General features: G+C 38.3%; 1 protein-coding gene across 1 annotated transcript; it reads right to left on the reverse strand.

Annotated features, from left to right (window-relative positions):
- Nucleotides 1-6,170: 6,170 nt before the first annotated feature.
- LOC111325633 (obg-like ATPase 1) lies at nt 6,171-19,321 on the reverse strand. Its single transcript, XM_022929467.2, has 16 exons — nt 19,107-19,321; nt 18,938-19,008; nt 18,290-18,301; nt 17,065-17,125; nt 16,859-16,925; nt 16,604-16,664; nt 14,288-14,379; nt 13,868-13,894; nt 12,316-12,372; nt 11,698-11,775; nt 10,833-10,930; nt 10,326-10,407; nt 9,883-9,941; nt 9,023-9,119; nt 7,987-8,109; nt 6,171-7,276 (listed from the first exon to the last, which is right to left on the reverse strand). Exons 1-16 carry the CDS (start codon nt 19,295-19,297, stop codon nt 7,163-7,165), a joined length of 1,290 nt encoding a protein of 429 aa, XP_022785202.2. The 5' UTR covers nt 19,298-19,321; the 3' UTR covers nt 6,171-7,162.
- Nucleotides 19,322-20,993: the final 1,672 nt, after the last annotated feature.

Raw genomic sequence — 20,993 nt, forward strand, 5'->3', positions numbered from 1 at the left:
GCCTGTTTGCGACGTCGCAGCTCCGAAATGACAGTCATTAACAAAATGATCGCTCGTTTACATTAAAGGATCTTTTCAGAAGGCGGAGCCTCTTTAAATCACAGCATGTGATTTAACACCACACGATTGGTACAGACTGCGTCAGTTCAACAAACTGATCTCGCCTGTTTAACTACACACAGAAAAAAACAATTCTCCTAACCTCCCACCTTGCATTTCTTGTGAAATATGTTCGGAGATTTGAATTGTTCATCAGGCCGAATAGATGACCTGACTGATTCTCCGAAATTGTCTGCTTGTCAGTGTGCTAAAATTGCAGAGAGAAACTAATTTTGATCACGGCTACAAAGTATTGGACCACTACGACCAACAAATGTGTATTGCGGACACACTGAGTTCTCGAACACTTATCTGGTATTCAAAGGAAGAGGAATATCAGACCAGACCAAGCGGAACCGAAATTGTAATATTTGATCACACACGAAAAAAAGAAAAAAAAAAAAAAACCAATGCAAACTAACATCATGAAAATGAAGAAAAAAAAGAAGTCTTTGCTTAAACTCCACAGTACGAAACAGACAATTAACAAAGTAAAAGTGTAATACTCCATTCAGAACATAAAGAAAATTCATCTGTGATAAATGAGGTCAAGTAAATTTATCAAAACTTGAATATTGAATCGAACCTCAACACAGCGTGAAATATAAATCAAACTTAATTGAAAAAATTTAGTCGAGGAGTTGAAATACGAATAATCTAAAATTATTTTTTAATGGGGTGGATAAGGATCGTTTGGGAAATAGAAAGTTAACTCGTGCGAGGTTTACCGGGCAGGTAATCGGTTTTTTTTTTATTTTTTTATTCATCAAAGAACTTTGTTACAAAACTAAAAAGGCCAGCTTGATCTTTGTAGTCTTATCTAGAACAATTGTCACAAATTAAAACTCATTTGCCACACATTTAACTTCGTTATTTTAGCAACTTGAGTAAAATTGACCCAAAATTCAGCGAAAATGCCGGCGGAAAAGCGAAGTTTGGGAAAACCATCATGTCAGAGTTTCGGGAGGTATTCAAGTTTTTTCTCAGCTATTTTTCTTGCTCAACGACAACATTGAATATCAACAAACAAGTACGCCTCTGGGCAAAATGCTTTGGCCACAATGCCACGACTAAAAGCAACCGACAACCGCTAAACAAAGGTGGAACAGAGGCCGGCGTTTTGTTCATATCGAAATAGCTCTTGGCGCCAAGGTGGGGAGACCCCCGTGGAGCCACGAGTAACCGCTTATTACATGCGCGCAGCAACATCCAATGACTGAGTTTTAAAAGCGGCGCGCAGAGGAAATGCAAAGGGTATCTGAGAAAGAGCGCTCCGTCTTTCAGACGCCTCTTCCACAGCGTGCAAGCATTAAAACGTGAAAAATAACGCGATAGAATCACTGTAGGTTATTATTCTTGATAAGATCATTTGGTTATCATGTTGAGTAACACAGAGCAAAGTGGAAATGCCCTGCCAACTGGCGATTCTATTGTTGTAAAGATTGGAGAACGACCAGTCAAAATATCTCGGCTGTTATCACTAAATAAAGTCAATCCAAACATTTCCTTACAAAATTCAGCATCACAAGTTCCTAACATATTCCCTCTACAGCAACCTCAATTCAACGCCTGAAAGTCGCGGTGTTCTGCTTTTATCGCGCGGTTCAAAACCGTGCTGTCAAATTTGGAGGGAAAAATCACAAATCATAAACACTAAAATATGGAGAATCACTTGAGAGATGGGGTGATAAACAAAGATCGAATGAGGACTGTTAAAGTGGAGAAGGTTCACACGGGTTGTAACTCGAAACTTTCAAAACTGTGACATTTTAGCTTAATTTTGCATGTCGCAAAATAAAACAATCTTGAAACTCTTACAGAAAAAGTCATTTGGCCCGAAAGCAAACTTTTCCCACCAGTGCTTATTTACCCTTTTTTCTTAATAACCTGCTTAATTAAATAACAATCCCGTTATCACATGGTTGAAGAAAAAATAATGTTCGGAAAAGGATTCAAAGATCCATCGGGCAGAAAGTTTAGTTTTGCAGATGTTACTGGGTCGGGCCATGGATATCTCAAATAGTACTAACGCATATATTAACTATTACGAAGCTTTCAACAGTATTCATCAGAGCCTTGTATAAAAACAAGAAGTCAATTGATGGGTCGGTATTACCAATTCATTGAAATTCTCTATGTCTTCACTGGTACCTTTTTTCATGTTCTTTGTACATTGTTCAGGTGTCATCCTTTCTCCAGTTGATAAGTTTAACGGGGAATCATTAAATGTCTAAATTAGTTCTCAAAAATTATTTAGCCTTGAAAAAGTTGACGCTATAACTCAAGCGGTGGAGAACAACTTTGGTTATCAATAACGAGACAAACAGTTTCACATGAAAGTCGAATTACTACTCACTGCAGAAAAGCTTTCATTGGGATAGGAAATCACGGTGATGTAATCGGCGGCAGATCTGGGAGAGGGGTATGGGGGGGGCCGGCCCCCCTTTATTTTGGGTAAAAAAAAGTGCAGTAGGAAGAAAAGCCGGCAGGTGTACACACACACACACACACACACACACACACACACACACACACACACACACACACACATATATATATATATATAAAACCCCACCCTCCCCTCCCTCCTTGCTCAAGGTCTGGATCCGCCTTTGGTGATAGCCTTTATCAGCTGATTTTAATTTGAAACTGGTGTATTAAATAACACAGTACGATAGGCTACAGACAGTCCCTGCTTTTCAGCGAAGTCTGTTGTGTGAGTGAAAAAGAATCGGCTTAAAAAAAATTGATGAAAGTGCTCCTTGTGGAACTCTGGGAGTAAGGAACCCGAAAAATTAGTCTTCTGCATAATGTAGCCTACAGCGACGAAAAAAACTTCTTGGTAGTCACTGGTTCAACACAGTTGCACTTGCGCTAACTCCAAGGAGTGATTAACATGTAACTTCTGCCCATAATATCCACACATCATCCAGCAAACAGGTAATGAGAATACTCAAACTTATCAGGTAGAAGTTGTTCCCTTGATTGAACACCAAATTCTCATAACCAATTTATAAGGAAATGTGTCGCAGTTAGAGGGGAGATTTTATAATGTGATCTTGGGAGTGAAAGGGTTAACAAAAAAGTAAATAATAACAGGAAAAAAAGTGCTACATGACAAAAATGTCACAAACTAGGGTTCAGTGTTGTAAAAGTACCACATGATAGTAGTGCTTGGAGGCTTTCATTGAATGGTCAAAAATTAAGGTTTTATCCACAGACAAAGTTAGATCCACCTTGTACAGCAGAGTAAACATTACCATATGAGAGGAGTCTGCTCAAGGGCTGAAAATTTGAAAGGTCACCTGATCTTTTATCCACAGATAAAAGATCAGTTAGATTCCTTGAAAGTAACATTAAAGACAGCACTGGATAGTAAAAAGAATTTGGTCAAAGCCCCAAGTTGTGCATACATCTGTCTAAAGCTTTTCAATTATTTTTTTCAAGTGACCACTCTTTGCTCTTATCAGCTAGTATGTGGTTTCCAACTAAAACAAAAAATGAAATAATAATAAAAATAAAAAAAAAAATGGACGTAGCTGATAAGTTTGTCTAAAGTTTGGACAATACTTTACCTATTTCATTGTTTTCTTCAATATCAGTACTCTGACTAGACAAAATGGTAGTTTCTGTAGCCTCAACCCTTGGACCTGCCATTAGGAGCAACTAGCATCCAATTTCTCCTTACAATATCACCCCTTAATCACACATTAAGGTCAGGAGAATAAAGGAAATGATCACCAACTATATATAGAAGCTCTTGACTGTTCCAAAAATTCTCCTTGTTAGCCCTTTAGGATACGTATAGAGAACAGTCTGGAGATTATGCATTCTGATGTTTGGGTGTACAGGTTATCAGGAAAGAAAGCATGTTTTTAACCTCATGCAAGTCACACGTGTAGCGGAGTGTTCCAAAATACAGGTTCCCTTTTCTTGCAAGGGAAGTCTACAAAACCAGCTTGCATTTAACGTGGGGTACTTATGATTCTGGCTGATTAACCTCACTTAATAATACCACATAAACATTATTTTCTAGTACAACAAAGTTAGATTTTATTAATAGTGATATCAAGCAAGGGCAAAAAAACACAAAATACACTGAAATTCTCCTGGTTCATGATTCTATGGCATAACTTAATTGCTATATAATCTAAATTTAAGCAATAACTGATATGCATAAATAATTAATAGATAAAGAGTCAGAATTTCATACCTTCTTTTTACTGAATTTCATCTCAGTTGTATTTCATAATGTACCCTCATGCTATATTAGTAAAATAATTATAATTTATACAAAGTGGCATAATATTAAATAGAATTGGAAGCCACTTGAAATAATAACTTGTTATACCTAGATTTACCATCCCTTTTCCAAAAGTGCTACTGTCAAACTTGGAACTCAGTGAAAAAAAGTTTCTCAACTAAAGCATGTGTGATAAGCCAGAATATTTGGTTTGAGGGGGCAGAGTGGTCAAGCAGTCTGGGGGTTCATATCCTCCACCCTGCTGCTCACTGGATTTTGTTCTCAGTTACCCTGAGTTCAACTCTTTGGTTGCTCTTTGTACATTGTCTGCCTCCTGCCAGTTAGGGTTCTTGAACATTGCGTTCATGTTTAATTACTGTGCTTATTTCCAATTAGTTTGAATATTAATTTTTAAATTATTATCAATTAGTCATAAAGCTTAGAGGAATATCCTACTTTCTTTATTTTGAAGGCAATTTCGAATGGTTCTTACCTGCTTTCGCTTTGAGAGAAGGTGTCAAAAGACACCTACACGATCTCCATCACTGGGGATTCTTTTTAGTCATTCCTTACGAGTAATAAAGAACCTCTACCACACCTCTACATTATATATAAAATAACAACAACAAACTGTAAGTTTCTTTATAAAAATGCAAGTGTCATGGGATTATTCACATGCGTACATATCAAAATGGTGACTAAGGTGATTTTTGGCCACAACCATGAAAGCTAGGTATGGTCTTTCTGGCAGTGGACAATTAGAAGTATTGGTGATTCAATGAAACCCAATCATGCTCCTGAGCGGAGAGATGCACTGTCAGAGTGAAATGTTTTCCACAAGAAAACAATGCATCATATCTGACCCAGCCAAGAATCTAATATTTGGACCAAGTGCTCTGACCAGATCGCATCTGCCATGACAAATTAATGCAAACACATAGCGAAAATTCTTCTTTACAAGCAATAAAGGGTTAGAACAGAGTGTTGGAAACAGAGTTTCTTGGTTTTAAAGGAACTATGACGAAGATGTTTCCCCTCAAAATTATAAGGAAAAGGTTTGGTACCTTCGAATAACTTCCTTTCCTTTGCAACATATATATGACAGGCCCTCACTCCCTGCATGTCTTGTTGACCAAGGCAGGCAAAACGAGCTAAGTCTTTTCCTCAAGCCGTCCACATTTTTTTTAATGAGGCCTATAAATGCAGCTGTCTTTCACCTTTTAAAAAACAGCAACATTGTAGCACGGTTCATTGCTTCAACAACCAGAACACAAACTTACGCGCGCCGGAGATTCGCTCCTCGAGCAACCAATGAACAGCTTTTTTCTATCTGGACGGGGAATAAAAAATGTAGGCCAGCAATGCACAACAATGTGGAGGTTTTGATGTGAACCGTTGCGGGTGATTCCCGGCAGACAATTAAGATACATTTCGAACGACTTAGAAAGTCTATAATTGGAAAATGATATTTTCTAACTATATATTGGATCCATGTAGGGTTCAAAGAGTAATAAGCGGATTCATGAATACATTTTGCCGAGCGTGTAGACCTGTTTCAGGCGTTTCCCCTTGAACCCAATGCAGAACACACAAACTAGTCTGATTCAATAATTCCCCTCAAACATTTCATCAACAGTTTTTAATTACATCTAGCTGCCTCTTATCTCGTCTTGGAGCGACATAAAGCTATAAGAAAAGTTTTCCTTGTTTACGGTGATTTCCAGATACATGCATCACGGAAGAAAAAGGAACCAAACACAGCAAGCGTGGGACGAACGCGAGGGTAGAAGCACGCACAATGGTAATCAGTATGCAATCAACAACTTCGCCTTTTAAATTTCTGTTCATTTATTTGAATTTGCAGCTTAAAAAACAAACTTGAGCTTCAAGTGACACTAGACTCTGCTGATAATATGCGTTCGACTGTCAAGACATATCAAGGTCGTTAGCATAGACGTTGTTTTAACTCGTCACGCAATCCTCTCGAACGACCCCCTTCTTAATTCGTAACGCACTCTCCTGAAGATCCCCCACTGGTTTGTCACGAAGGGTCACGTAGGGTTTAGTGACAAACTTGCGATGCTATAGAATTCATACCAAGACTTAGTGCAGAGTCCTTTCCTCTTAGCTGGGCTAGTAAGGACACGATAATCCTTTAAGATAAAAGAATCTGTTCATAATAAAATAGTATCTTTTCGACCCTTGCCTAACATATTTTGATCGGTATGCTTTGTACGAACTCACGCTCAAATTCAGAATCAATGCTTAAAGTTTCCTTTTATATTCAAGTCTTATTTTTCCAAAGGTAGCTTAGCAGTTGCAGTGCGTACCTAGATCCCCCTACAAAAGACGAATACCTAAAAGCTTATTGAACTCTGAAATATCCAAGTTTCAACGGAACTTTACACGGATTGCTGGATACAACTTTTGATGTACAACTGCAGCCAACCATAAATTCTCTTATCAGAAATATTTAAAAGAAAATTCTTTGGCACACAAAATCTTTGAATTTTCCGCCCATCAAAAACTAAGAGGTCTAAGCTTACGTCTAAGAGTAAGAACGTGTTTCTATTTTTGCTGAAAGTGCTGCGTCAGAAGTAGGTATAACGAGATAAATTGGTTTATAAACAAGTTGATAACATAAATTTGCCACCAAAAATAGTTTCTAAAGCTGGCGTTTCGAGCGTCGAAGGGATAACCTTCGAAACATCATTTTCACAGACCCTTAATGGTGACCAATTTACATTATCAAATCATTTGATAAAACCAAACTATTTTGTTTCTATAATCATTGACGATTTAAGATGTGCGATACAACTATCATTTGGCTTTCTTCTTTTCCGTCAAACCAGCACCAGCGTTGAATTTGAAGAATATGATGTCACCATCATTAACAACGTAATTTTTTCCTTCCTGTTTGTATTTACCTGCAGCCTATGGGGCAAACAACAAAAACAGACAATATGAAAATAGTCAGACGAAGGAAAACGAGACAAAGATTAGAGCAATTTACTTTGTACTGTGATTGGTCCAGAAAACTCACGCCAATTCCTCACCAATCAGATTCAAAACTAAAATCAACCATAACTCGGTCATCCGCGTTTTGCCGCGCTTGAGGCAATTTTGTTGGTTTTCCTTCGATTTCTCATTGGCTCTTCAAGCTATTTTCCTTTCTTCTGATTGGTTGAAATGATTACTTTGGTTTTAGTTTTACGACACAATAAAAAAGCCCTCTCAAAGTTATTTCCCAATAACCGCCTCCCGGTTAGCTCAAATGGATAGAGCGCTGGACTGTTGTGCGGGAGGTCGAGGGTTCGAGCCCCGGCCGGACCAACACTCAGGGTCTTAAAAATAATTGAGAAGAATTTGCTACCTTTCTATAACATCAAGAAATGGTTAGATATTCTAGTCTTCTCGGATAGGGACGAATAAATGGAGGTCCCGTCTCCTGCAGGGTTGGGGTAGGAGACGTTAATTTCCCACACACGAGATTACTGTGTGATGGATGTCCTCCCCTGGGGTGGGATGGGTGGGATATAGGGCGCACTTAATAAGGAGCCTCGCTCTGTTGTGCGACCCTCACCACACTCTGGTGAAAGTGAGTAAATCAAAATCAAATCAATCTTGTTTCAAAGATATTTCACCTTGACGGCCGACTCTGAACCGAGTTCCTTAAAATCGTCGAATTTCATCACCTCCGCCATTATGAAACCTTTCTCGAAGTCAGTGTGGATTTTCCCGGCAGCTTGAGGTGCTTTAGTGCCTTTCTAAAGAGGAAAAGAGTATCGACTGTCAGATTCTGAATTGGAGGCCATTGGAGGCCATTGCGTTTAAGGACAAACAGTCCATTTCACCGTTCAGTCGAGATAAACGATGGAGAATAAAATTGTTGGAAATCTTTTGACTTGAATATTTGGAAAGGAATCAAAAATTTCCTGCTTTGTTGAGCTTTAACTCTTAAATAGTTTCTCTGTTTCTTTGTGGCCTTTTATCATTTAACTCCCAAGATCTGATTGCAAATTCTCCCCTCTAGCTGCTGCACATTCTCTTGTAACTAGTTACAAGAATTTGGTGTTGGATCAAGTTTACAACCTCTACCTGATAAGTTTGAATATTCTCATTACCCGTTTGCTGGATAATGTATGGATACGATAGGAAGAAGTTACATGTTAATCACTTCTGGGAGTTTAAGGGCTAACGTTACCTGAAAAATGACGGACATTTTCGCTCGTCCGTTAGGTAGACAGGAGTTAAAAATATAAACTTAACTGAACCATTTTTGTTTATAAAGGTATTTAGTTTTCCTTTTTAACTTGTAAAGCGCATTAGATCATATATCTAATGGATTTTGCGCTATAGAAATAATAAAATTATTATTTGGTTCTTATTAACCGAGCGGGAGGTCTGTGTGGGACTGAGAATCTTGAACGAGGTCGCCAGTACAGACCGAACGCAGTATAAGATGTTTATTATATGGCTGTGTCTAGAAAGCAACGGAACATTATATTCTTTGTAACTTTCTTTTCTAAACCGGTCTAGATGCCGGTCTAGATGGGAAAATCTAGACCGCTTTCAATATTGATTTCAGCCAATCAAATTCGTGAATTCGGTAGTTCCCAGTCCTTCTGAGACACAGCCACATAATAGTATTATTATTATTATTGTTATTAGTTTATTCACCAGAATTGTCCACGCCTTGACCTCGTCCTTTCCAGCCGTGAAGAAATACTGAAGTTGAAGAGCCTTGAATCCAGTTGTAATAATTTTAGCCAGAACACTGGTAACAAAATAATGATAATAATAATAAAAAAAAAACAGTAACACATCTGTGTCTGACGGAGTTGCAATTATTGTTTATCATTTCATCGCCTCTACAGATAGCTTGTAAAGAAAGCTTTAGAAAAATTTCTTAAAATTAGTCGTACGAAATCGGAACTTTTGTCATAGGCTTACATTTTGTAATAGGCCTACAAAATGATTGTTCTGATGATAACATAAAGCAATTTTTTACATTATAAGTCAACAATACTACAGGATTTCATTGGTTTTCCTTCACTGAATTCTAATTGGTTAAGAGACCACACTAACTTCCCAACCAATCAGATGCAAAATTCAGAAAAATCGCGCACAATTGGTTCCCCGCGTTTTCGCGCGCTTGTGTTTTCAAACTTTGCTCTGATTGGCCGTTGCGATTACGTTGGTTCTGGTGTTACGACGTAGAATCAGAGAGTCCTCTAAAGTGCGTTTTTTCGCTTTCGTTTAATGCTGCAAATCTTACCGCGCTTAGCAAAATATAAGCAATTTCTCTCCCTTGGCGAGACCAGCTGCAGCTCTCAAGCGCTGCAGGCTGACCGCACAATTTGTAAAACAGAATTCAAATCTAATTTGTTCCAGTGATTATTTCTATTTTCTGTTAATGGTATATGTCATCTCTCCACATAATTTCAGATTTACAAACAATTCACGCAGCTGGCCGCATTTTTTCAAAACTTTGTTGTAATACAAAATTTCAAAAAAAATAACCCAGCACTAGGGCTTACCTTTGGGTACCGACTTCTTTAAGGTACTTCTCGCCTTCCTCAGGACCCAACTCTACAAGCTTAGCAAAAGAAGGAAAAAGAATTTTTAATTAAAAGTTTCCTGGAAAATAAGTCATACCGAGTTCAGGTTCATGGTCTTGAGGAGATTGCTATTTGTAAGTTGTTTTAAAAAAAGGCGCACCGTACGTACTCAGCAATTTCGAAGGCTGACGCAACTCTGAGGAATCACAAAACGCGGTAACTGGTAAACATCAAAATATCCCTTTTCAATGACCAAAAAAGTATTTTTTTCCGGTTTCAGAGTCTTACTCTTCCTTATAGCATGCGGTTCGCAAAAATCCCGAACTCCAAACGAGATCACAATTGGAAATTTTGATGGAGCATTGTAACCAGTAGCGAACATCGTGAAATTCAACACAATTTTTTTTTCTATTCGGGGTTACCTTGTATTCTAAAGCACCGCTTAAGGGAATTATTACAGCTCCGCTATCATTAGAGTCCACCCACTCCTTTATTTTTGCCAGCCTAAAATGCAAAACAAGAAGATTTCTGTCAAATGTTGAGGTGCAGTTGTTATAAGTTGTTCCATGATATGCAAGTGACAACGACGTGAACGCAATATAACGAAGCCACCATACTTTCGTAAAAAGGTTATGTTTGTTCAATTAATTATTATCGTTTGTCTCACGCTGTGGTCTTTTGTGATGCTAATAGCGACGTTACGACTGCATACTGCTAGTCTTCATCAGGCAATAAGGTCGACTAGTTGCGGGTCTTCTTGTAAAGCAGGATGCTCCGCTGTGATTGGTTGATATTCCACAGCTGTGACTGGCGTGTCGCGATTCACATCACAAGTGAGACAAACCATAATTCGTTATCATTATTTAAGACACCTAAGTTAGCGATTGTATGTAAGTCATGTACAATATCGAAGAGCATAAAACACTGACCATTTGTTCTTTTTCCTGATGTAGTCTTTTTCAGATAAATTCACAAGATATATCACAGGTTTTGATGTGAGTAGTAGATGTTTGTTTAGGACTTCGATCTGAAATCAAGAAAACAACTAACATCATCGTTTCCATAATCATAGCAGATATGGATGTAGAATGGAATCATGCATGGAATTGTTTAGTTAATGGAGGGACAATTTTTCAAAAAAATCAATGAGCATGTAACTACTTAAATCTTTTTAATTTGCAAAACATTTGAAAAAATACCAAATAGTTATGCAGTACTTTTAAAAGGTAAACCACTTGAAAAAAAGGTTTCTATTGCTTCAGAAAATACAGTGGCCACAAAAATCAATAGCACTTCACTTTAAATGGTTCTGAGCTACTCTCCCTGGCATATATAACTGACTGGAACACCTCTCCAGAGCAACATTTGTGATGTTCTTGCACCTCTTCCCACTTTTGATGTCGTAAATTGTTTCTATGCCATCTTGACAACCAATTTTGAGAAGGCTGGGCGGAGGTGCAGGGGAGATGGAAAGAGGGGGAGAGAGAGGGGAAGTGGGAGGAGGGGTGAAGGAGGGAGAGGGGAGGAGGGGGAGGGGAAAGGGGAAAAGGCAGGGGAGAGGGAAGTTAAGTGTCCTAACAATCGTGTCCAAGAGTGTAGCTTGTTATTGTCTGTGACTTGGTCTGAAAACTTCTAAAAAAATCCCCTTGAGCTGATAAAAAGTTTGACACACAAGAGGATGCATGATTATGAAAAACAGTCAAATGCCTTACAGAAAATGGGAATGGCCCCACTCGTTAAATTTTGGTAGAAATAAGATTGCTCTCAGTGTGGATGATGATATATTATACTTACCTCATTGGTAGCCCAAGTTCCAAATCTGACATGCTTTTTTTCTTCAGACACCCAATGGTAAATTTTTTTCAAACTTTCCTACCAAAATTTAACACTCAAAATTAACTAATATACCAAGTGGATAAGAACATGCATGAATTTTTCTTCATAAAAAAAATTGATTCTCACAACAAAAATTACTTAACAACCAAGAGAAGAGATCATAAAACATAAGAAAACAAACTAAATTAATTACCTGATGAGGGAATTCCATGTTAAATTGCACATGAAAGCCGATATTATGCGAGTCGCACAGCGAATTTATGAGTCACATAATTGATTTTCTTTGAATCGTATAATTGAATAAAAATAAGAAAAAGAAAACAGCAATAACAATGTTTGTCTTTATTCTGAGTGCCAAACAAGAGATACCAAAAAAATATCACTTAGCCTTGTTTTCAACTTGCAATTCTACACTTAATACCTCACTCTTCATTAACCAATCAGAATGCCAGATTTTATGCAATTATGCAATTCTACTTTTAATTAAAAAATATCAAAATTACAGTTCAGGTTAAATGAAAATATTTCTTCTCATCCCTTTTATCAATTCATTACGGTAAAAAATTGACGACATACAAATTCCCCTAGTCTCTTCTTGTCGCCTCCTCTGACAACTGTTTTGTCCATATTGTTCTAAAACAAGAGATCAAAGGAGTAAAAACAATGTGTTAAGAAATGAAAATATCTTTTAAACTTTTTCTCCCAAAGTTTCATTTCACAGAGTCTCTTGTAACTTCTTAAAAAATTCACAATTTAACCCCAAATCTCCCCTAAGAATGACCAGCATCTAATTTCTCCTTACAATATCAGCCATGAATCACACATTAAGGTGAGGAGAATAAAGGAAATGATCACCAACTAATTTCTCCTTTCAATGCCACCTCTTAAGCTAACAAAATAGGTGTCATAGGGACTTTAATGTGTTAGTAACACAATTCTTTCAACCTAAAAACTATTTGTAGAACCAGTACATTTCAGGCCTCATACTTTAATTGCATTGTTAAACTTTGGAACCTTATTGCTCCGTCTTACCATCTACCAGCTTTGACAACCCAGGTTCGCACCAGAAATCTGTCTGCAATGTAATGCTAGACCGCCTAAAAACTATATGACATTGATTGGCCCTGCACGTGGACACTAGCCAGTATGTGCTCGTGCCACTAAGTTGAAATTATTTATTTATTCTGTATTTTTGTAATTTTCTACTTTATGGTGTTTTTTTAATTCATAATGGATGGCACCTCGCATGGGACTTTACGTCCCATTCGCGCCTTCCCTTTTGGCTGCAGTTTTATCTCAGTTTCTCTTCTGTTTTCTATTTGTTATTGTATTATTGTACTTTTGCCTTGTTCAAATATTTATCTGATATGCCCAATAACGTCATTTAAAAAAATAAAAAAATAAAAAAATAAAAAAATAAAGTCCCTATGACACCTATTTTTTTAGCATTAAATTATAAAAATAGAAGTATGTAGAGGGTGTCTGGTAAGATTTGTGGGGGATTCTGATACGTCTTTGTTATTTTACAAGGCAATAAAAGTCTGAAATTGTATTGAACTTAGGCTCCCCGTATCTCTTTGGCCATGTTAAAGAGGCACCCGTGACGTAACGGTAGTAACACCAAGTTTATCAAAGAAGCAAAGTGAGTGTGGAAGCTACTGTTTACAATCTTTTTAGCCAAAAAATGCCATTCTGATGTGTAGTTTGGGGTTTTTCGAATGCCCCAGACTAGATAAAGAATATTTCTCTCCACAAGATTCCTACTGTGATGTCATGGCACCCAGTCCCTCTTTGCTCGGCCTGACATTTTATCTGCGGATTATAGAGCTTGATAGAAAATTCAGAAAAGGGCAAAATACCACAAATGCTGCGAAAACAGGTTTAAGAGTCATTATATTTTGATGTAGAATAGAAATAGAAAAAAAAAAGAAGTGTCATTGGCACTTTAAGGTCAGGAGAGTAAAGGAAATGATCACCAGATAAAGCTCTTGATCGTTAAACAAATTCTCATTGTCAGCAAATAAGGAAATGTTTAGAGGACAGTATGGAGAATATGCATACTGATGCTAGAATGTAAATGGGTTATAAGTAATCATTAATTGGAAGTAACCTTCCAGTTACAACTGACCACTTTATCTTTGAGATACTCCTCATCCTAAGAGAAAAGAAAACCAGAACAATATTTAACTGAGAAGGCAAAATAATAAATAAAGGATATTACATGGTCATGCAGAGATACGAAATGTCTCTTTGAGTGCTGAAATATTTTTCAACACGAGAAGAGAAATTTTGTATATCTGAGCAGCTATTTATCATTCTACATAAACACCAATGAAAAACCAAACCACTTCACTTTTGCTATGAAAGGCACATTTTATAATGAACCATAGTTACTGTGTTATGTGAAGATAACGTGTTATTTTCATGCGCGAAGATATCACATTTTCACATGAAAGTCCACCTGGTATATCACTGGTGTTTATATAATAAACTAGATTATCTCACTCTTGTAATTGACTCTTTAATAAATATTCTTTCTTAAGTGTACCTTTTTTCTTAATTCCTCAGAAATAATTTCCAAGTCGCGTACAGGGTTCACATCACCCTCCACGTGAGTTACATCTTCTCCTTCAAATGCACCTACAGAGACAAAAGTCATGACTTAACCCTTTTAATCCCAAGATTCATTTGTAAACTCTTCCCTCCTACTGCTACACATTTCCTTGTATATCAGTTACCAGTTTTTGGCCTTGGATCAAGATAACCACTTCTAACTGATCAATTTGAGTATTCTCAGCACCTGTTTGCAGGATACCCTATCAATATTATTGGGAGAAGTTAGACGTCAATCACTTCTGGGAGTTAAAGGGTAAAAGTAAATGTGAAAATACAATGACCCCGCTAATCTATGCCTTTAAGAAGCATTTTACATTAGAAAGTACAAACCTACACTCAATTCCCGGGAAGAATGTAGTGAATTCGCAGACCTTCTATTTCAGTATTTTATTTTCTAGACCATTCTTTAGCGCTCTTAGAGGTCCTTTGTTTAGAGACAGTCCACCATTAGAGCCTTATGTTCCATTCACAGCTTATTTCTATAGCTTTCATACATGGTCACATCTTTTACACACTTCACTGTACACTTTCTTTGCATATATATAGTGCACCTGGAACATCTTCTTATCCCTGATGATGCCCTTGATCAGCAAAAGCTTGGATTTTAAATTTTGCCTTTTAGACAGCAGTTTAAGGCCTCACTGGAGGTGCTGTGGTCTCATGGTTGGTGCGCTCAACACCAGATCGAGTGGTCCAGGTTCGAGCCCCGGCCGGGGACATGGTGTTGTGTTCTTAGGTAAGACACTTTACTCTCACAGTGCCTCTCTTCACCCAGGTGTATTAAATGGGTACCGGCAATTTCAATGCTGGGGGGTAACCCTGCGACGGATTAGCATCCCATCCAGGGGGGGGGGGGGGGGTAGAAATACTCCTAGTAGCTTCATGCTACAGAAACCGGAGTTTAGCGCTGGCCTGATGAGCCACATGGCTCCTGAGTAGGCTTTACCTTTTTACCCTTAAGGCCTCATTGGAACAATTTGTATGAAAATACAACATTCACAAAAAGATAAATTATAAGAAATTGGTGGCCTCTTCTCTTAACCCTTGACCACACCTGGTTAACTCAATTGGTTAGAGCGCCAGATTGTGTTGTGCGGGAGGTCAAGGGTTTGAGCCCCGGCCGGACCAATACTCATGGTCTTAAAATAACTGAGGATAATTTGCTTTCTATAATATCAAGAAATGGATAGATATTCTAGTCTTCTCAGATAAGGACGAATAAATGGAGGTCCCGTCTCCTGCAGGGTTGGGATGTTAATTTCCCACGCACGAGATTACTGTGTGATGGATGTCCTCCCCTGGGGTGGGATGTGTGGGGGGAAAGGTGAAGTCGTTACATGGACTAAAGCGGCTGCCAGAGGCGCCTGATAATGCTGACGTCTGATCTCAACCTCAATAACATTGTAAACTTTAGCAATTCAGCCTATGCTGTTATTAAGGTATCGAATTAACTATTCACTGACACTCTGCGATCAGTATTCATATTCTCCATAGTTACTCTTCTCTATACATTTCCTTTACAGAGAGAATTGGTTTAACAATCAAAGCTTCTTAGGTTGGCAATCTCTTTATTTTGGTGATCTTAACAAGTGATTCTGCAGTATTACTAAGGGGAAATAAATGTTGGTTACTCCCAGCATTTAAAGGGTTGAAGGAGAGAAAGTACAAAGCCCTTTTGAGTTTTTAAAAGAATAAATTTTTTTCTAATGCAAAAGAAACACTTTTCACAAGAGAAGTTGACATTAAATTGGACAACACTTTGAAAGTGAAAGGGTTAGATAGATCAAACTAAATACTCGCAGACACGCGTGCAAGTTTACAATGTTACTAAGGTTGAGATCGGACATCGGGATTATCAGGCACCTCTGGCAGCTGCTTCAGTCCATGTAACGATCTAACCTTCCCCCCACCCAGACCACCCCAGGGGAGGACATCCATCACACAGTAATCGTGTGGTAAATTAACGTCAGTAATCGCGTGGGAAATTAACGTCTCCGACCCCTAACCCTGCAAGAGAAGGGGCCTACGGCTTATTCGTCCTTATCCGAGAAGACCAGAATATCTATCCATTTCTTGATATTATAGAAAGGTAGCAAATTCTCCTCAGTTATTTTAAGACCATGAGTATTGGTCCGGCAGGGACTGGAACCCTCGACCCCCCACACAACACAATCCAGTGCTCTAACCAATTGAGCTAACCAGGAGGCAGTTATTAGGAGTCCCAAAAGACATCTAGTTTGTTACTTACGTATCATATGAAAAATGGCATCACATGCCCAAATGTGTGATAAAAATGCATTTCCCAGACCCTAACAAAAACAAAAAACATTCACTGATATGAGCATAAGAATTCCCTTTTCAGCATGTCCCTAACTCATGTACAATCACTTTTCAAAACTTGACATATTCCCTTAATTTTTGTCTGTTTTTAATGGAAGGTAATTGTAACAAAACATGCCGGCATTAGTGCCACCAACGTTCACAAAATGCTGGCTGTTCTAACCTGTCCTTCGTGTGCTCCCTGAACCAAGCCTGCAATATCTGTCACGTGAAGGAAAGCTGGGACTTTGCTGAGAGAATCAATACAATTAATCATGATAAATCTTCACATTCAATTAATTTTGAGAATACCTTACTCTAACCTCTTGCTATTTAAAGATCAATAGAACCATAAACTAGTACAGATTATGAAAAAAGAAAACTATTTACCTTGCTGGCTTGTGGTAATCACATAGAAAATCCCATCTCACATCTGGAACTGCCACTCGACGTGCAAGGAAGAATGAAAAGAATTAGAGAATTATCTTTCATCACCAAAATATCTAAATGTCTGTGATTTAAAGGATCCTATCTGCCAGCAGTGGCCTGAATTTGCAGTCCAATCACAGAGTGTAGAAGAGTCAAGTCCATGAAATCAAAGATTACCTTCAACACTTTGTCGAAATTGCTATAAGGGTGCAGATTTAGTCTAGGAAATTCCAGCTCTGAGAATTTGGTGTAGATTTGCATAATTGAATAAAAACTTGCATTCTGATCGGTTAGCGAAACAAGGTATTTAACATGGAATTACTAGTTGAAAACAAGGCTGAGTGATATTGTTTCACATCTCTTATTTCGCACTCAGGTTAAAAACAAACAATATCTATCTGTTGTTTGTAAATAGAGTAAGGTGGTAAGTTTTTTTTTTTAAGTTATTGCTGTATTCTTTTTTTCTAATTGTTATTCAATTATGCATTTCATGGAAAATCCATCACCTGACTCGTGTAGTCCATGATAAATTGCACATGAAAACCAATGTCACATTCACCACTTGAAATTTGTGCAATATCACTTTCGTTTTTTCAAGCAATTTAATACAGAATTCCCTTGTCAGGCAATGAATCATCCTGTAAAATCATCTAGTATTCCCTATTTGATGATTTTCTTTCGTTTCAATATTTTTCTGGTTTGAAATGTACTGGTACTGTTTGGAAGAACTATTTAATGGTCACAGTTACAAGTGCAAGGGCAGTGGCAGATCCAGGGGGAGGGTCTGGGGGTCCGGACCCCCCCTATCAAACCTGATGCTTATAACTTTGCGACAGGATCGTATATCACTTTTAACTGGCTGATTTTTTTAATGAATCCAAATAAACGGTAAGCGGCCAAGGAATTATAACGTGCAACTGCGACTGGTGGGAGGGGGTGTGGGGGGGGAGAAGTAATTTGCCTCAAAGAGTCCAACAGTCCTTTCTGAATCAAAGTTTGGACCCCCCCCCAATCAAAAATTCCTGGATCTGCCTCTGAAGGGTTAAGCCCAAACGACAAAAATTTTTTTTTTAGCTACATCAACAATATACAGAAACTGTTTGGTCTCCTGAGATGGTCTCCTCTTCCTATTAATACCAAATTAACCAAAGAATTATCAAATATCAAACAAAAAGAAAATACTTATTCTCATTAGGATCTGAAAGAGAAAGAAGAAAAAAAGTGATTTTAATTCATCTGAGAGCTATAAAGTTTTCATAAGTATCTTTTTCATGCTGATGAGTAAACAGGTGACAATAAAAAAATCTCATTTCTATTGATGAAATGTTTAGATGTCTGGATGCACAGGTTAACCAGTCCCTCACTCCCCACCAAGCATTTGCACAGGTTAACCACCCCTTGCTTCCCACCAAGCATTCCCATTTTATCAGGTTGCCTTAACTTTTTACATCCTAATGTTGGTATGCATTTTCTCCATGCTGTTCTTTATACATTTCCTAGGGTGTTGACAAGGAGAATTCATTGAACAATCAAGAGCTTCTTTAGTTGGTGATCATTGCCTTTATTCTCCTGACCTTAATGTGTGATTCAGGGGTGCTATTGTAAGGAGAAATTAGATGCTAATCACTCTTCTTGGTCAAATCAGAAACAGATTATAATGAAGAGTTCTTCAGTCTTTTCAAGAGAGCTGTGATTTGACAGATGTGCCTCGTCTCGTATCTACAAAAAAGTACGGATCTATGCTAAGGGCGTTTCGATCCGAAATGGTGCAAGTTTTAGATAAAACTTTGTTCTAGCTACAAAATGTGTACGAATGAAATCACTGTACACTGACCTATTGTACAGAAGGGGAAATTTTCTGCTGCTGCTGCACTCTTCGTTAGCACATTGAAAAACGTTGATTTCCTGAAAAATACACGTGTATAAACAACAGGCCTCATGTGAATTAAATTAATGATCGAGTGTTCCGATCAAATGTTCCATATCCCACGTGAGCCACTCACCCAACGTTCGGAAGCCCCACGATGCCACATTTCAATGAGGTTCCAAATCGGCCCATCAGAGGCGTAGGTTTTTCTTCTTCTTTCTTTTTAGGGGGCATTTTTAAACGGAGTGAAACAGAAAAATACCGTAAAAACAACCTGCTTTCAACGGTTACTAATGTCGGTGGAATAGCAAAATGGCGGAACAACATCACAGAGCATACTCAGTTTTGTACGCCGCTGAGATACCGAACCGACTGCTGTCGACAAGGGAAGGATTCGCATTCTGATTGGTCCCTGTTCAGCAGATAAAATTTGGCGGGAAATCTGCGAGGTATTTCACTCGTTCCTAAATCGCGTTTAGCGCTTTCTTGAATGTCATCACTTATTTTCCCTGATCTGAACGAGAAGAGTAAACCATTCATTGTTCAGAGCGTTGCTAAACGATTGAAAACTGTTTGAATATGATAGCGTGACTCGATGACCGGGCGCGCGCGCGCGTTATCTGATGAAAGATTTCCCACACAGACACAATCGGCAGAGTATCGAGCAGTCGTTGGGCAAGGCTTTTCGACAAACTGGTTCAAGACCAGGGTACAGTTGTCTCAATACAAAAGCAGATCAAGAGCAGATCTCTATGCTCCATCGTATGACGCCATTAACTTCACCTCGTTTCTTGGAAACCTGACAATCGCGGTCGACAAATGTCTGGAGAATGGCGTGGTGCCATCATTGCTGATAATGTCAAGAGTATTAGGAAACATTCAGAGTGTAATGTAAAAATCATGCGAAGCAGTTTTAGCTGAAGAGATGTTACCTTAAGCTCTAATTAATTAAGCACAGTGATTTGATGACGAATGTGAAATATAGCGCGACTTGCAACATCGCTGGATCGACTGCGCCACACAGGTGATGGGTCACGAAATTCGTAACTGTTTTATGTAAGATGAAAGGTGAAAACCAAGTATAATCCCTACAACTTTACTTGTGGTTAGTTCTATTTTATTTTCTCGCATCAATTTCCACTCTCGCCGTCTTGCATTTATTTAGTAGGCATAAATATTTAGGCTTCCATAATTCTCAGCCAATACCTGATTCTGGAGGATTCATTTAGACCATTTCTTGCCGCAATAGATATGTCACCCTGAATAGTCCATTTCACGGTTGTGTGCTTGGTTGCCAAGCCTTTGAATGGGAGTGAGGCTAGGGTTGACCTTGTTATGATACAAACCTTGCTGCCTTTCAAATGTAAATCACTTTGTTATCATGCTAAGTAGATACAGGTTTCTATCACAACAAGGTCACCTTCTATGAGGGGTAATCCCCGCCATAACTGTCTTTTCATTTTATGGCACTGTTTTCCTGTTTATTGTAGCACGTTTCATTTCACTGTGGACGTCTCTTTTCCGTGAAAGGCATATTCCGCAGTTTTGCACAAGTACATTTTATACAATTACATTAACTACACCTTAAAGCGCTAACAAATACAGTTGTGACCAATTTAGAATTGCCACTCTCGTAGAATAGGGAGGCTTAATTTTTGCAGAATTCGGCTTCGTGAATTTGTCTCTTGAATTTCGCGAAATTTAACTCCCTGGGCTGCGTTGTCAGCGGTTTTACTGCAAATACAAGAAGGGGGCGGTCACTCAGCATAAAACATGGCCTCCGTGTGCAAAGTCGGGGAATGTCTCCGTGTTCACCTCAATGATATAGTAAGATTTTTAGAGAGTGGTAACCACAACTGCGATACCTTAGATTATGTAATTTTCCGATTAGATTGGGTCTTAAATGTGCTTGCGAGATACTTGGACACTGAAGGTACAGGAGCGATAAACGCACGCGTAATCGACCTCGTTTGCGAAGCGAGAGAAGCGGTTATGAACGCTGACCATAGTATGTTTAGTTGTT

The sequence above is a fragment of the Stylophora pistillata genome, chromosome 14, assembly GCF_964205215.1.
Source record: "Stylophora pistillata chromosome 14, jaStyPist1.2, whole genome shotgun sequence".
Lineage (NCBI taxonomy): Eukaryota > Metazoa > Cnidaria > Anthozoa > Scleractinia > Pocilloporidae > Stylophora > Stylophora pistillata.

What these genes read in the sequence shown, in the direction of transcription:
- LOC111325633 (XM_022929467.2), bottom strand. Translation starts at nt 19,297, where the DNA reads ATGTTGTTCCGCCATTTTGCTATTCCACCGACATTAGTAACCGTTGAA. An exon ending in AGAAGAGACTAGGGGAATTT is followed by an intron (nt 11,776 to 12,315) that starts GTATGTCGTCAA and finishes AAATTTTGGTAG; the next exon opens with GAAAGTTTGAAAAAAATTTA. An exon ending in TCAAGGCGTGGACAATTCTG is followed by an intron (nt 8,110 to 9,022) that starts GTGAATAAACTA and finishes TTTCCTCTTTAG; the next exon opens with AAAGGCACTAAAGCACCTCA.